Raw genomic sequence first — 17,790 nt, forward strand, 5'->3', positions numbered from 1 at the left:
TTTTTTGTTCTATCTCTGGCAGCCAACTTTGCTGGGAGTGGGGATATAGGGCTGGTTCTGTATAAGAGATTATTAGAAAGACATGTAAACTAATTAGATAGTGTAACATTAGCTGTATTGGCCAGAAGGGCCATTTCAGAGATGAAGGATGGACCGATGCTCAATTGCCATGGTAATAACAAGTATTACACTGCATAAAATTAAAAGCCAACCTTATTTTAAGGTCATTTCTTCTTCCTTTTATTAGATTTAGTCCAAAGATCTCATCTACTTTCTGCCTTACTTTATTCACTTCAGTAATAAGCATTTCAGGGAATTGGAATACCATTTGAGCAGAGATGGGTTTTCAGATGCTGTTGAATTACAGATCCCATCATCCTTAATCACTGCCTATGCTTGGAGGGGTGGATGGGAGTGGGAGTCTATCATCTGGAGCACCACAGTTACCCCACCCCGGCTTCTGAGACTCAGGGAATTTTTTTGCAATACCTTGGAAGCTGTATTCTTTTGTTTTGTTTTGTTTTGTTTTGTTTTGTTTTGTTTTGTTTTAGGAAAGGTCTGTCTGTCTCCTAGCTCTATGTCTTGAATGTTGAAGACCTGGGTTCAAATTAGAGCTCATCTGTAGCTTTGCTGGAAAGCCTGATGCTAAGCACCAACTGACAAATATTGCTTCTGTAAAATAGTATAATATAGCACCCTACTTTAAAAATCAATGTAATAATAATGTATAGTCTCCCACATAGGAATTATTACAATTGGAATCAGTTTGCTTATATAGATGCATTGTGCAAATACACATACTAAAGTGCCTACCTTTCATTGTAAGGTTTGATAATAATAATTAAAAAAGAATTGTTTTTCTTTCATTCATTCTTTGTTTTTGTTGTTGGGTTGTTGTTGTTTTTAAGTATACTCAACCATCTGTGAGGGCTCCATTTTGATTATGGTAGTTTTTTAGAGTTCTTTTCTTTTCCGTGACAGGGCATTGGGAATTGTTATGAATGTTCAAGAAGACCAATATAGAAAAGGAGCAATATGTGCAGTTTCCCCTAGTTACTAGGCTGGCTCAAATGTCATGTCAGCTTCAATTAGAGATGAGCAGTTAATGAGGAATCTCAACATCTGTTTGCACATGTGTTCTCCACCCCAAATATTCCCAACCTGTCCATGGTCATTAGGGGGCCACGTTACTTTAAAACTTTGTGAACAGTCATTTGGAAACAGTTTTGCCTACACACTTCCGACATTTAGTTGTGTATTCCCCTTCCCCCAGTTTTACTGCTAAAGAGATTTGTATATCAACAGGGATCTTGCTTTTCATCTGTTTCCATGGCTGATGCCTTATCTGCAAACTTCCATTTGCAGCACTGCAGCCCCTATTGCCTAAGTGATGTCACAAAGAGAGGATTATGATGTCAGGTATGGTAGTGGGGAGAAAAACCAGGAGCAGTTGATGGGTTGGAAAGAAAGCCCCACACAGATAGAGATCTTGTTTTTATTTAAATGTTCACTGTGATGCGAAGATATTGTATCTCTGACACATGACGAAACCAAAAGTGGATTGAAATTGTTTCTAAATAGAATTTTCATTAGAGTTTAACAAGAAAACCTAGCCATATTTTTGAGGCAGTTATAGGAGATCGCTATATTGCTTTAGGCACTTAGGTAGCATTCTTGTCCTATAGTATTTTAAAGAAATTCTAAAATCCAGCTGGATTTTAAACTAACGTTTAAAGTATCCTTTATTTATACCTAGGATGGGGAACTTCTTTGACCCCAAAAGCCAAATTCCATTTCAGAGTAGCTCGTGAGGACTGTATTCCAGTGTTTGATAGGGCCAAAAGCAAAAGGTTCAAGGTTAAAAATGCAAAAATAACGTATTTTAGCTTAAAACTTTTACTGCCAGTAACTAAGCTATAGGAACGGCATTTCAACCTTTTCAAAGGGAGGGGGGACTGCAAAGCCTAGGAAACCACCGAAACAATCAGTAGTTAGTAGAAAGAAGATGGGACTAGGGAAAGAAGGTCTGGCCTTCTGGGGGAAACCCTGGAGGGCCAGTTTAGGACTCTGTGAGCCACAGATTCCACCCATGGGCCTGAGCCTCCCTATCCCTGATTTATACTTTAATGGCATTCTAATCCCCCCAGCTTTATTAATTGGAAGTAAATATAAATGTCTTCAGTAGATCTTGCTTGAAAGTGAGTAACCCTTCCGAAGTTACCCTTTAGTGACACGTGAGCCACTGAGGCAAATTCTTTCCCACACAGCTTGGTAACATCACAAAGGAGAAGTTACCATCATAGATGACAGGGTTTTTTTTATTATAGCAAGCACATTTGCACATCCGCACAGTCCTTCTTTTGTTGTGGCATAAGCTTCTGGACATATGAGCTTGCTGCATTGGTTGCATGAACTGGATTGAGAAAGTGATGGAATCCTCCACCCACACACCCCACACACAAATAGAGATGGGTCAAGATACAGTGGAGGAAAACACAAATGAACAGAATGAGAGAACTCGAGATGCTTAAAGCTAAAGCTTAACCCAGAGAAGACTGAGCAGATGGTGATTGGCTGAGGTCAGCGGCTGGCAGATTTGAGGCAGGAGCTTGTAGATCTGCCTATTTCAGGAATCCGACCAAGGATTGTGACTGAGGCACGGGACTTGGGTGTTATTCTTGACAAGTCCCTAACTATGTCATCACAGGTGGGGGCCGTGGTTCAGAGTTGCTTTTATCAACTCCAAGTGCTCCGCCAAGTTCACCCCTTTCTGTCACTGCAGTCCAGGCCCTGGTTCTTTCCAGACTGGACTATTGCAACCTGTTGTATACAGGGCTTCCCTTGAAGCAAATCCAACACCTACAGGCTGTACAAAATGCAACAGCCAGGTTGGTCAAGGGGCTCCCGAAGTGGTCTTCTATCACTTTGGTGCTTCAAGAGCTCCATTGGCGCCGGTGGCTGCTAGGGTGCTCTACAAGGTTTTATTGACCATGTATAAAGCCCTGCATTGCTTGGGTCCTGGATACCTGAGCACTCGCCTTTCTCCTGTGTCTCACCATTGGCAGACTCACTCTCAGGAGCAGGGTGCCCTGATGGTCCCCTGCTACAAATTGGAATGTGCCGGAGCCAGGGCTTTTTCAGTGGCTGGTCCCCAGTTATGGAACGATGTGCCACTGGAGATTAGACAGGCTCCCACTCTCAATTGCTTCAAACGCCTTTGTAAGGCATTTTTATTTTCACAAGAGTCTGGGGAGGGGGTGGTTTAAATTGGGGTTGAGGGCTTTTAATGGTTTGAGGGTGAGGGTTTTAATGGAATTGTTTTAATGTGGGTTGAGGGTTTTAATGGAATTGTTTTATATGTTATTGTAAAGCGCCTCGATGCCAGAAATGGTGAGGTGGCGCTATAAAAATGCTTTAAATAAACAAATAAATAAATAATAGAAAAATGCCAACAATGTCTTGATATCTTGGGAGGCAAAATGTGCTTTCCATGTATCTAAGTGCCAGACTGACAATGCCAATATATTTTCTAAAATTATCGAAGTCCAATTTTGTGTGAGATAGAGGCATGGAACAGAATCCAAATGGAAAAAGTCCAACCTGGTGCCTTCCAGATGTTTTTGACTAATAAGCCTTAGCCAGCATGATCCGTCATCATCATCATCATAGTTTCATTCATTCATTCAAAAAAAAAAAATTCATTCATCATCATAGGCATTTATTAATCACTTTTCTGACCACCAGGGCTAGATCTACACTACTGCTTTTCAGAGGTATCAAAGTACACTGATAACTGTTGGGGCCTATTACACATTGCATATTCTTCTTTCATGGTGTTATTTCCTGCTTTTTATTCCACATTATCCAAAAATACCATGATGGGATCATAATGATTTGACACAAAGGCCCAGGGCTCTCAAAGAAATGTACAAAATCAAAGCAGAATAAAAATAAATAAAACAAGCCAAAGCAATTTTAATAGGCAAAGGCCTGGTAAAACAGTAGTTTTCACTGCTTGTCTAAATCTCATATAGATTAACCTCCCTCGGGAAGAAATTCCATAGTTGATGTGCTTGCTAAGAAAAGGTCCTCTCCTAGATACCCACCAACCTATCATATTGGTGGGGAGGCACAGTGGAGGTTGGTGGATCCAGTTTCAGTGGGACTGTGAATCCATTCTTGGGTTCAGTCAGAACCACTCAGAACTCTAAAGGAGCTATCCAAGGTGCTGAACTTATTTGGGGAATAGGTTTGGGAGCATACAACAGGACATCTGATGAAGGTCACAAGGTATGGGCAGGCCCATATGGGAGGAAATGGTCTTTCAGATGCCATGACCCCAAGCCATTTAGGGTTTTATAGATCAAAACTAGCACATTGAATTGACCTTGGATACGAATTGGAAGCCCATGCATTTAGCTCTAGTCTAGACACATGGTGTTTAAAATGCATGGCAGACAGCAGTTTGGCCACTACATCTTACACTAGCTGTAGTTTCTAAACACTTATCAAAGTCAGCCTCAAGTAGAGCACCTTGCAGTAGTCTAAACAAGAGGTAATTAAGATGTGCATCACTGTGGCCAATCCACATTCCCTGGGATGGGACACAGTTTTTCTGGCACTGAGGAAAAAGGCTCCTGGCCACAGCAACTAACTTGTCTTCCAGGAGCAAAGCTGTGTCCAAGACTATCCTCCTGCTGTGAACCTGGTCTTTCAAGAGGGAATCCACTTCCATCAAGAATAGGTTTTCCCCAGTCTCATGATGAATTGTTTGTCTTGCCTGGGTCGAGCCTCAATTTGTTCACCTCTATCTAATCCCTCACTACATCCAGACATCAGTTTATGATTTCCACAACCTCCATGGCATCAGTTGAAAAAGGGAGCTGTTGCTAGATATCATCAGCATAGTGATGAGACCCAATCCCAGAACTCTGGATGACCTCCTCCAGCAGCTTCATGTTGATGTTAAGTAGCATAGGGGGCAGCATTAAGCCTTGGGGAACTCCAAAGGCCAATGGCTATGAGGCCAAGCAATAGTCCCCCAGCACCACCTTCTGGTGATATCAATGGTCATGGATTATGGGAGTTATAGTTCAATACATCTGGAAGGCACAAAGTCTATCCCTGCCTTAAGAGCATAAGAATATCCTGCTAGATCAGATCAAAGGCCAATTTGGTCCAGAATTCTGTTCCCACAGTGGCCAAGCAGATAACTATGGGAAGCCCACAGACAGGACCCAAGTACAAATAGCATCTCTTCATTCAGCAAAAGATTTAATCTGTTCCAGTTCTCACTGGCCAAACACTTTCTCCCAGGCTTTGATGAAAGTAGATGGAATAACTAAATACCATTAAACTAATAGACCTTCATGTATGGGGTATCTATTTTGCACCATTGGTAGTGATTTCTGTGGAAAGATATCCCTGTTCAAAGATCAAGTACAGCATAGTGATTCTAAGATGTATTTATGATTCTAACAAAACTAGTACAGAATGATCATTTACAGACTCCATCTTCACACATGAATGCTCAGAGGAAAAGTAAACAGCATTAGCTATTTGCCAAGGTTTCATTATTAGAAGCTAGAGTTACTCTGAGAGCAAAAGTTATGGCCTGGCCTGGTCTGTTTGAAGTGGTCAAGATGATTAGTAGATGTTTTGTATCTTAAATGTTGACTCTCTCATTCAGTGTGAAAGGTGACCATGCCTCAGTGACATATATTCCAGTCAAATAAGACTTGCCACAGGTGCATGATTCATGATGCATGGCTTAGTAAGGCCACACTAACAGCTAAGTGTATTTTTCACCAACATTGGAAAGCAAGCAAACCCCCAAATATACACAGTTGGATTTGGGATCTATTGACTTTAGTCAATGAAAATGTATACTATACCAAATTACAAAACTGAAATAATAATTTTTTAAAAAATCCTATTAATATCAAATATATGCAGAGTAATCCACTGCAAAAACAGTGCAAGCACAATCCTTTTATTTTATTTTATAACTTATATTTACATTTATTCATTGTTGGCTTACTGATTTTACTCATAGGCGTGAAGTATTTTTCCTTTAAATACAGCACAAAATGAAGAAGGAAGGGGGAAACCTCAAGGGGAGGTAATGGTGGCAAGCGTCAGGTGCCCGGCCCCTGGCTTTGTAGTCAAGTTGACAAGCCATGTTTCTAGTCAATTGTCTTTATTATGCAAACAACAAACCAACAAGTATTGCCTCAGTCCATAGACGGTATCTTCATGCAGCAAAGTTTAGGAGGCTTTCCATAATACAGTAAATTTTAAGTAGTTCCCCAGGATAAAATACCATGAATTAGAGTTGCCACTAAACTGCCACTGGCTACTACAGACTCCTTTTGTGGGTCTTTCCAAAGAGTCACCCGCCTTGCTACAAATCTCTTGGAGTGCCTCATGACCCAGCATTGCTCCTCCCTTTTGACCTGACGTCTAACTCCTGGATCACTTATCCTCCCCATCCTCCTTTCCATTAGGAACCTGTATTCCCACAGCTTCAGAGGGCTGTCATCCAGATGATTAGAGGGCAAATGGGCTTCATCCTTTCTGTCATTGTTATTCTCACTGCCACTGACACACACACCCCTGCAACCTTGGCGCCTGCAACCTTGGCGCCTCACCATGCCTTCCACCCCCTTTTCTGTCTGACTCAGAATCAGTTCCCTTGTCTTGTTGGGGTGTGTCTGCAGATGTATTCGGCCCAATCCCCACAGCATGATAAGAAAAGAGTTAAATTATGGAACTCACTACCGCAAGATGTAGTGATGGCCATTAATATGGATGGCTTTAAAAGGGGGTTGGATAAATTCCTGGAGGAGAAGGCTATCAATGGCTACTAGCCCTGATGGTTGTGAGCTACCTCCAGTATTTAAGCAGTAAGCCTGTGTGCACCAGTTACTGGGGAACATGGGTGGGAAGGTGCTGTTGCATCATGTCCTGCTTTGTTGGTCCCTGGTCGACAGCTGGTTGGCCACTGTGTGAACAGAGTGCTGGACTAGATGGACCCTTGGTCTGATACAGCATGGCACTTTTTATGTTCTTCTGTTCTTTGCTATTCAAATTCTATTGGGGGGGAGGAAACTAATATGTTGTTAATGAAATAAAATATGGCAATAGAAAAGGCCTTTAATGGAATGGAATGGATTCCAAGTATTCTTTTATATATGCTATTGATTAGTTTATAAAGAATTCTGTGTAAAGTCATGGACATCATGTTGAGCCCAAGTTACTCATAGCCCAATTCTCTACATCAGAGATGAGAACCCTTTCTTGAGGCCAACAGCCACTTTTCCCTGTTAGCAAGCCACAGTGGACATAAAAAATATTCATGGAGCTGGCCTCCCTCACCCTTCCTGAGGGGTGGAGTTCAAGGAGGGAAGGGGGCTTGGCCAGGGCCTCAGTAGGCTGGACAGGGAGACCTTGGGTGTGTGGGTGGGTGAGTGGGTGTCAGTTATTCCCCACTGTTGCTGTATATTTTCACCCAGCAGTAAACCCCACAGTAGTCATCGGAGCTTTACTCATAGATACGTATGGTTAGGACTGCAGCTTTTGCATGGAATGAAAGAGAAGGGTTAATACATGGTGGTGTCAAATGCTCTTTTCCATTGATCAGTTCTATAAGCACATGGAAATTATAAATTTATCTAGGAAAAATTAAAATAACAGTTTTAAATAGTCCTTAATGGACTTTTGACCATGGAAACTGCACTTTACTTGAGGAGTTTCTGTCACTATGGTCTAGAGCCATACAAACAGTGCCTCAGAAATCATACCATGGTGTGCCTCACAATGACAGGGCTGCTGTAAGGCAGGCTGATGCTACAGATAAGTTTTACCACACACACCAGAAGAGTTTTGTGAGACTAACATCCCTAATCCCCATGCAGTTAAAAAAAGGCTATTATTTTCACACAAAAATCTGCCACCTGAGGTCTAAGGCCTCAGGTAAGTAATGTATCAGTTTGTTAAATAAATGGAATTTGTTGTTCCTTTTCCAGCATGTCCTTTGTACTAGGATTATTCTAGCAGTTGTTATACCTTTTAGAGACCATGACAGAACTTTGTCTGCTTTGAAGGGAGTTAAGAGATTTAGAAGAACAGTGGCTGAAGAAATACTAACTGATAAGGAATAATTGAGCTGAGCTTGACAATAAAAGGCAAATCTACATTTCAATGGCGTAGTGGATACTTTCTGAAATATGATGGTGTGCTGATATCTTAGAGTCTTTAAAAATGAATTATGAAGAACTAATAGGTAGCAGTTAAATTAACATGAAATATTTAAGAAAAAAATCACAACAGTGGAATCTTTCTCCAAACATCCAACCCACCTCACAAAAAACCAATTCCATAGGGCATTACTGAGAAGGCCAGTTGTCCAGTTGTTTTGGAGGTATGCTCCACAACCCTTGACTATAAGTCCCCATTTTGTCCTGAAAGGCTTACTAAAAAGGGTTAAGGTGATCCAGGACAAAGAAATTTTCATTTACTGACGTCTAACCCAGTGTTTCTCAAACTATGGTTTGGGACCCACAAGTGGGTCTTAGTTAACCTTCAGGTGGGTCTCAGTGCAACAAACTGCCCTAATGCCTCTTTGCTTGACTGTCCTGTTTCATGGCTGCACCCTGAGGTATGGCTGTGGGAATTTGTTAGAGAATAAGGTTAATATTTTTGATGATGATGATGATGATGATGATGATGATGATGATGATGATAATAATATTTTTTTAAAACTGGGAATAAAGAGGAAGTGGATAAGAGAGGGAAGCTGTTATAGGAGGAAGTGAATGTAAAAGCAGCAGGAGGGAGGGATGAAAAAAAAACCTGGCAAATATAAGTTAAGCGTGAAAGAAGAAAAGGATAAGAAATTACAGGAGAAAGATAAGGATGACTACTGGTCAATGTCTACTAGTAATCTACCTCAGATTACTAGACGGCTACTAGTCAGTGGCTACTAGTCCTGATGACTATATGCTACTTCCAATATCAGAGACATTGAGAAGTATGTTGCAAGGGGGAGGTAAAAACAGTGTAAAATACTGCAAAAGTTGCTAATCTTTTTTGGTCAGTGGGCACATTTGGATTTTTTAGAGTGTCATGGGCACATTCACCAAATGGCTGCCACAGAAGACTTAATCATTCATAAAATGGCTGCCATGGTGGGCAAGGCCAGTCACAAAACACTCATTTCCCAGTAGGCAAGCTGGTGAGACTAATAGAAAAGTAACTAGCCCAAGAACCTAAGTACAAGGCAGAGGTGGGATATCTGAGCTTCAAAATTCAAAACCACTCATTTGAACCCAAATAAAGATTTTGAACCCAAATAAAGGGCAGCACTTTGTTTTGTAGCATGGCAATCTCCCAGTAAAAATACAGAAATAGCTAAAATCATCTTAAGAATTACACTTAAAATCAGGTGAGTCAAGGAACATAGTGGGCACCAAGGGAAGAGTCTAGGCATACTGGTGCCCAAGGGCAACATGTAGGAAACCAAGACTTAGAGCCTCTGGATCAGCAAATCCTTCCCAGAATAGTAACATTGAGTAATGATACCTCCAAAACCAATGTCTACCCTAAACTTGAGGAAAGCTGAGTAATGGGACTCCTTGCCACAAGGAAATAGCTGTAGCAAAGAACTTAGCAATTTTCAAAGAGGGATTAGATATCAATATAAAATTATATTGGCAATTGCCAGCTGATTATGCCAAGCTCTGCCTCTATCTGTCATCATTGTGTCACTGGCTCTGACCCTCCAACACCATTTTCTGACTGGTGGATCTCAGTCATTTTCAGCTAAGTAGAAAAAAATAGAAAAGGATTGTTGAATGAATTCTGAGAGTGAGGAAATCAACAGAGGGGTGATAATGAATGGTGTCTACTGAAGGAGTATATGGTTGGCCGGATGGGACACCAAGCAGGACCACTCCACACAAAAGCTGGGGCAAATGTCCACATATCCTTTTGGAAGGCCATTTGCTGACTATGAAAGTGGAGAGGACTTTCAGTGGTAGGGGTGAATTCTTACAGTGTGGGCATGGGGGAGGCATGGCCTACCACTCCAGACAACATGGTCACGACTACAGTGTATCTTCATTTTTCTTTAAATTACCCAAATGTGTTGCCACTGCTTGATGCAATAGCAGAGCAGGAGCTGCTTGAGCATCCCAGCACCATTCCACTTTCAAAATGCTGTAGCATATTGGGGCATTTTGAAAGTAGACAGGGATGCTGCTGGACAGCTCCACTGTCACTTCAAGCAATGGTAAAGCGTTGGGTTTTTTTAAAAGAAAAATAAAAGAAATCCTTGGCCACCTCATTTGGACTCCACCCCTCACCCCAACTCATAAGAATTGACTCAATCCATGAAGATTATTATTCCCCCCCCCCAAAAAAAAAAGTCTGGTTTAAAATTTCAGCCCATCACTACTCCATGCCATAATATTTTGTTACTGGTCCCACTTGTTTTATCAGTAACTACAAGGAAGCTTTACACAACTTATCCATACCGAGTCCTGGCTTTTACAGAGCATGTGAATTTTAGAAAGAGTTGAGCTCTAACCCCTCCCATCTTAGAAATGAAGCTGTGGAAAAATAAGGAAAACACATGAGTCATTCATACTTCCCACTGCAACCTCAGAGGAGACATTGGATAGGAGGGGAAAGGAGGTGGGACAGTGGACCAGAAGGGAGTGAGTAGGAGAGGCTTGAATCCACTCAATCCAAGAGCCTCTCCATCTCCATCCCTGCCCAACACCCGATAAGCAAGCTAGACAGGTTAAGAGGCCCATCTATGTATAAACAGAAAACATCCCTCTTTCAATCCATCCCTCTGTCTATCAAAGAGTGCTTTGAGTCTTCTTTTTTAAAGGTTTGTACAGAAGCATTAAGGGATTGTGTGTGGTTGGTTTCACTTTACAAATAATATATTTTAAAAAAATCTTATTTTTTCTATTGAATTGCTCCTTTTGGGGTCAAACTGTCTTGTATAGAAATGTGCTGGTTTTGAGTATTACATGTTCTGTTTATTGAACAAAGGGATAAGAGAGACAGTAGGACAAAGCATTTCTGCAAATATCTTTGTCTGTGGCTTATTCATCTATCTCTCTCCCCTAACTATTGTAACCTTCTTCCCGCAGATGCTTTCAAAAAAAAATTTTAGTGGATCTAGAATCTCTTTGCACATTCTCTGAAGCACTTTCATATAGTTTGCCCATAATGCCATATGGTGGCTTCCTTCCATTTTCAGCACCAGCTGTGTGCCCAGGCCACCTCCCCACTTTTCATTCTTATTAATTCTGCTCTGTTCAACAACAACACCCCCACCTACTTTTGTCTCTGTTTCCTTTTTCACATGCCTTTTTCTATTAACACGCAGAGGATTGGATCCAGACTAATGTTTTTTTAGACAGAACAATGTCCTGTAATTCCCAGGTGCTCCAGCTAACCAAGCTGAGTGTGGCATGCTGGGACTTTTTCTTTTTAAATATGCATAGGATTGTAACCTTTTTCAGTCTAAACATGCATAGGATTGCAACCTAAGTTAGCTGAATATAGGTAACATTGAACTTAATCGGGCAAGTTAGTCATGACTTAACTTGGGGCTCATCTACACCAAGCAGGATATTCCACTATGAAAGCGGTATGAAAGCAGTATATAAAAGGCAGGAGCCACACTACTGCTTTATAGGAGCACTGAAGTGCACTGCAGGATCTACACTACTGCTTTATAGTCATACTGAAGTCACTGACAACCGTTGGGGGCTATGACACATCTACACCAAGCAGGATATAACACTATGAAAGTGGTAAGAAAGCAGTATATGGTATGTGTCAGTGGGCCCCAACAGTTGTCAGTGCACTTCAGTACTGCTATATAGCAGTAGTGTGGCTCCTGCCTTTTATATACCGCTTTCATAGTGGAATAGCCTGCTTGGTGTAGATGAGCCCTGGATGTAACCCATAGTGTTTGAGATACTGAAGAAAAGAAGAAGAAAAAACACCCTGAAATGCATATGTAGTATATGCAGACATGTACACCAATGGATATTGTGCTAAAATTAAAGCCATTCTTAATGCTGCTCCAAGAAATACTGGGCACTGATTCAGGCTAGGTTTTGGATATCGTTTTAAGAATAATCTTTGTCCTACTTATTTTAAGTATGCTCTGTTTGGCACCTACGAAACAAAATATTCTTATTCAAGAATATTCAGAATGAACATACTTTTCTCTCTCTCTCTCTCTCTCTCTCTCTCTCTCTCTCTCTCTCTCTCTCTCTCTCTCTCTCTCTCTCTTTCTCTCTCTCTCTACAGCACCACTAACAGAAAAACCACCAAAGCTTTTGTACCCTTCAGAGAGTAAACTTACAATTCAGGAGACGCAGCTGGGTAAGTGGCATTCTAGAAGTGCTGATGTTATCTATGTCTTAATGTTTGATGAGGGCATTAACATTTAAAATTAAAGGAGTGGAGAGATGGCATTACACTGTGTTTCTGTGCAGAGATGCTTGAGGTTAGGTTATGGTAATGGCATATTTAGATTGATGCTATTGTGCAAATGAATATAATTCACTTTTTTTAAAGTGGTTGTTGTGTAAGGTGTCATTTTTTGTTTTTTAGTTTGTAATTACCCTGTTTGTAACTAATAGTTTAAAGAAGTTAACCGGAAGTACATGGATGGATGTACGGAAGGACACAACTGAGTATAGAAATAAACTAAGTGTTTCGGTTGCTGCATTTATTCTCTGTAATATTTTATTTACTAAGGAAACTGTAGGAGTGAGTGCTGCAAGTATAAGAAGCCAAATTTCCTGATGACTCTGTTTTAGTTTGATCAACCAGGTAATGAGAAATTTCAGTTTATTTGGCAACAAACATACTGAAATTAATGTTTTACACATGCCTAGATTTTAAGGTATACTTTAATACCTCCAGAATAGCACTCACTTCTGTAGTATTGTCAGATCACAGCTGAAGTTCAATGGTATATAATTCATTTTGAAACTCTTCAAAACTCTTTGGTACCTGATGAATAGAGGGTTGTCACCATTACCATCCAATTTTGACTGTTGCCTTCTGCTGTCATAGCAGATCTAGGTAATTTCCTGTGTTGCCTTGGAAATTACAAGTTCCTGCTTGTCTGAAGGTTAATTCCTACATTTCTTTTTGTCATAGTAAATTCCTTGCCTGGTGGACTTTACCACCACATAAAAGCGCCCATTTTATGGAGTCATTTGTGAAAATACCCCCACTTAAAACCTGAAAAGTTATTTCATCAGAGACGACACTGACCTGATTAATTTACAACCCCATTACTGTTTGGGCAGGGTTTAAACTGTATATTAGATGTTCTCATCTATCTCTGTGTGAGACAATGATACTTATATAGAAGTTCAGTTATGTTTTTTGTAATACTATGAAAATATGTCTTATGCAATTATTTATACTAGCCTTGTATTGGATCATATCAATTGAATTTATAGTAATAGTGAAAACTTCCCTAAGCTATCAGAGTTCAAATTTTATCTCCTCATCCTGTTTAGTTGTGTGCTCTTATGTATTGCTATTGTGGCTAAACACATTATACTATAGAAAACATGATCTGTGATTAATCTTCTTACTAGAAGCACCTGCTCAGCCCCTGAGATCTGCAAGATCCGCAATGGGAGATGTATGCACAAAATGTATCTTTTCCATTTGACTTTTTGGTTCAGTTGGCTATGGGAAGAATCCAAAACTGTCAGTCAAATTACACTATTGATGATATTGCCCTACTGCTTGAATAAGTGACCTCTAGTGGTACAGCAATAGCAGAAGCTGGTGTAACGTGTTTTCTGTGGATGTCAAGAGTCTAAGCAGACTGACAGTAGTGGAGACTGCTGTATATGTTTATTAGGACTAAGTAGGTGCTAAAGATACTAAAATGTACATAAAAAACTAAAGGGTTTAAGAGAAAATTGTTTCTGGATGGGGGGGGGGATTAGTAGAGAATTGTTGTCTGCCTTTCCTCAATGGTTTTCTCCCCCTAATTTTGCCTCATTGAAGGCAGAATGATAAAGCACTTGTGGCAGGCCAAACAAAACTCCCAATGGCCATGTGGTTTATAGAAACAAGAAAGTAAGTTTCCCCTCACAGAGCTTTGCTTCGCTTCACTTGACAAAGACAGCACAAGGATGTCATCATTTTTTAGAAAATAATTTCAGTTTTTCTTCAGAGGGAGGTGCCTAAAAACCTTTCCTGAAACCACAGCAGACAGAACATTAGATTCATTTTCCTACAAATTTCAAGAGACAACCTGAAGCACAACCTGCCTTCTTTCACAACTCAGCCTAAATGAGAAAGTAGTTGGGGTTGTGCACTTTGTCATTTTTCAAGCTGTTTACAGCCCCTGCAGAAACATAAGGCAGAATATAGTGGGATGTATTTTCCAATCATCCTCTTCACCCAGTGGCTGCTCACTCATTACATGGTGACAAACTAGAATGAATTTTGTGGGACCATTTGTGCCCCTGTGAAAGTGGGGGGATTTTTGGCACCTTTCATGGGGGAGGCAAACTATGGCCTTTGCTAGACCAGGGGTTATCCTGGGCTGATACCTGGGATTGCCCCCTGTGTGTCCAGATGATGCACAGGGGATCCCGTGCTCAGGGAGGGATCATCCCTCCCTGGCCCCGGGATAAAGCCCTACATTTTGGGCCCGCTTTTTCTCGCAGTCTCGGGCTCAGCCCAAGACCGTGAGCACGATTATTCGCGCGCAGCCGGGAGCTGTGCCTATCAGGGATAGGGTGGGGGGAGCGGGGAAATCAAGAGGGTTTTAAAAAAAAAAACTTACCTTGCCCCTCGTCCTCTCGTGCAGCCGGCCCTTTAAAAGATTTTTTTAAAAATGGTGTTCGTGCGACGGCTCTCTTCTTGAGCTCGTCGCGACTCATGTGTAAATGAGGGCGAGATCTTGTGTTATTCATAACGCGAGGTCTCCCCTCCTCTCCCCTGGATTTTCACTTAGGTCTAGCAAAGGCCTATGAGAGTTTACTCAGTTTTTTCTCTTTCTCACCACCTCAAGCAGAAGTGGAACTGCAATGAGCAGTCAGTCAAGTTCTGTCCCATGTGTTCTTAGCAGAATTGGATGAATTTTTCTAGGTTAGTTGCCCCTACTGAGAGATGAAGACAGCCACATTTCAGATAAATATGTGCAGGGAGCTTTATGCAATTTGGATGCTACCCCAAAAGGATGCACAATAATAATAATAATAATAATAATAATAATAATAATAATAATAACAATAATAATAATAATTCTTACCTGCCTCTCCCTCTGGATCAAGGCAGGGAACAACATTGAATACAAAAATACTACAAAATATATAAAACTGATTAAAAATGTATAAAACTAATACATTATTAAAATAACAGTCAGACATCTTAAAAAATTTTCTTCCTTTTTCTTTTTTCTTTTGGTGGGTAATTGTTATAAAGATGCCATGCAGCATGGAGGAGCCCTAGTTGAAATTAGGGAGCCGTGCTTGAGATTTCTTGGATTGCTGCTTGTTCTGTATGAACAGGAAAACTGCACAAATCAAACAGCGATCAAACATGAAATTTGCACAGATTCATGTCCAGAGCTTCAAACAGGACATGCTTGCATGTTTTGCAAGCAAATTGAAATTCTCATAGATCTCTAGTTTAAACACCTGCAAAATTTCAGAAGGATAGGTGCAGCATTTTCCTGGAAAGGCAGTACTCAAATTGGTGGTGTGGGTAAGTGATTAACTTTTCCTTACCCCCTTCATTAAAAAAAAAAGTATAAAAATGGAATATGCCATGGAGATGACAGTAAGCAAGAAAGCTGCAAAATTTCAGAATAACTGTGGAGGTAAGGAGTATTGATAAATGAAAAACAGTTTATGACTTTTTTCCCTCTGTTGTATTGGTACCAAAGTCACCAGAAGTACTATAGGATACTAATTAACTCCTACGGTTAATTATTATTACTTTTGAAATTTGTTGGTTTGACTTTTTTTTTAATAATAGTTTTTATTGTGTTATTTTTCATGGATTTTTGTAAGCCACCTTAAATACTATACTTGGCACACAAAAAAAAAGTTGGTGCTATATGTCATGAACGTATATGTTAATAACAACAACAACATATCCATCCCATGCTGAAGGAGCAGTATATGCTATAGTATATTTTAAATTCAAGTTTTGAAAATAAATAACTATACAGCAAAATAAAGTAATGAGAGAAAGAACTCCACCAAACATTAAAATGCAACTAATACCCAAATTCTAAAAAAAATGTTTATGTAGAAGGTAGTTCTACTGATTATATCCGAATCCTAATGTTAACTCAGTAGGTTAGTCCTACTGCTTTGAATTATACTAACTCCAAAGTAAAAATTGCAGCTTAAAATTACTTTGAACAAGAAGTCAGAGTATTTGATTTTTAAAATATAAAATTAGTTTCAGCAATTTTTACACAGATAATTGAGATTTTATATGATTTATAATTATATATTTATAAAATAACTATATCTGAACTTTTATATGAGCTTATAATTATGTTGCCATCATCTGAAGAACACAATATCATTATTTCATTAATTATAAATTTATAGTTGATTAGCAAATTAGCAACTGAAGCATTTGAGAGACAGATGAATAATTCTAAGATTAATAGAAATAAATACTTTAATGAAGTAGTTAGTGATTTTCACTGAATTAGTAGCACTCAGTAACCTTTTTACTTTTGATATCTATATATAAGTTACATAGGTGTAGATCACTGGAACATTTTAGTATCAGATTTTATTTTGCTATTTAAAGCGGATAAGATATACAAATATTTCTACTAATGTACTTATTTGAATAGCATTAGGGGAAATGGATTGATCCTCTATGTTGAGTTATTGCTGTGTTGTATGAACTATATGCTGACTTTGATATGGGCCTTAGCTAGACCTAAGGTTTATCCCGGGATCGTCCCGGGGTCATCCCTGTTCATGTAAATGACACACAGGAGATCCCGGGAACAAGCAGGGACGACCCTGGGACGACCCTGGGATAAACCTTAGGTCTAGCTAAGGCCTTAGTCTTGGAGAGGAAGCCTCATAGTCCCCTTTTATTTGGATAGCATATTGAAAGGGCATTATCCATCTAATCTCAAAATTGGAAGATAACCTCCTATATTTGAGTTTCATTTATGTTGTAGAGGAGACAAACTTTCAAATCTGGCATTTTGTTAGCCTGGTCAGTTTTACAGTCCTCTTTTTCTCATGTCCTGTTACAGCTGCAGTGCTAGGCTGCTTGCCAAGGCTGATCTGCTTTTCTTAGCAAGTGTGCCTGTGTTTGCATGCTAGAGAATGCATCTATTTTCACAGAAAGTAGATGCATACATACATTTCCATACATACATTTTCACGAACATCTAGATTCCACATTGTTGTTGTTGTTGTTTTATGTAGCTAGCAATGAAATATATGCCAAGCATTGATTATACAAGAATATCAAATAAATCACTGCTTTCGAGAAGTGCAGGAAGCTTATGATTTATGGCTTGTATCCTTTAACATTAGCAAATAATATTAATAGCCATGCCTTGGTGATGTATATAAATCTCTGGGCTAGGTCACATAGTCAGTGTTGTCTCCTGATGATGCCCTCCAAATGCCCCCAGGAAAGCATTGCACAGAGAAGGTATTGCCTAGTCAAGAAATGCAGGAATATGGCTGCTGCCTCCCTGCTGCATTTTCTGCTCTCATGGCAGTA

At 39.9% G+C, this 17,790-nt stretch overlaps 1 protein-coding gene across 1 annotated transcript in view; it reads left to right on the top strand.

Moving 5' to 3' along the window:
• IL1RAPL1 (interleukin 1 receptor accessory protein like 1) overlaps nt 1-17,790 on the top strand; it is a 455,397-nt gene that overhangs the window by 239,827 nt on the left and 197,780 nt on the right. The window contains exon 5 of the mRNA XM_063127687.1: nt 12,340-12,414. Coding sequence (XP_062983757.1) covers nt 12,340-12,414 — 75 coding nt within the window. The remainder of the gene's footprint in view (nt 1-12,339; nt 12,415-17,790) is intronic.

The sequence above is a fragment of the Elgaria multicarinata genome, chromosome 5 (genome assembly GCF_023053635.1).
Source record: "Elgaria multicarinata webbii isolate HBS135686 ecotype San Diego chromosome 5, rElgMul1.1.pri, whole genome shotgun sequence".
Classification (NCBI taxonomy): domain Eukaryota; kingdom Metazoa; phylum Chordata; class Lepidosauria; order Squamata; family Anguidae; genus Elgaria; species Elgaria multicarinata.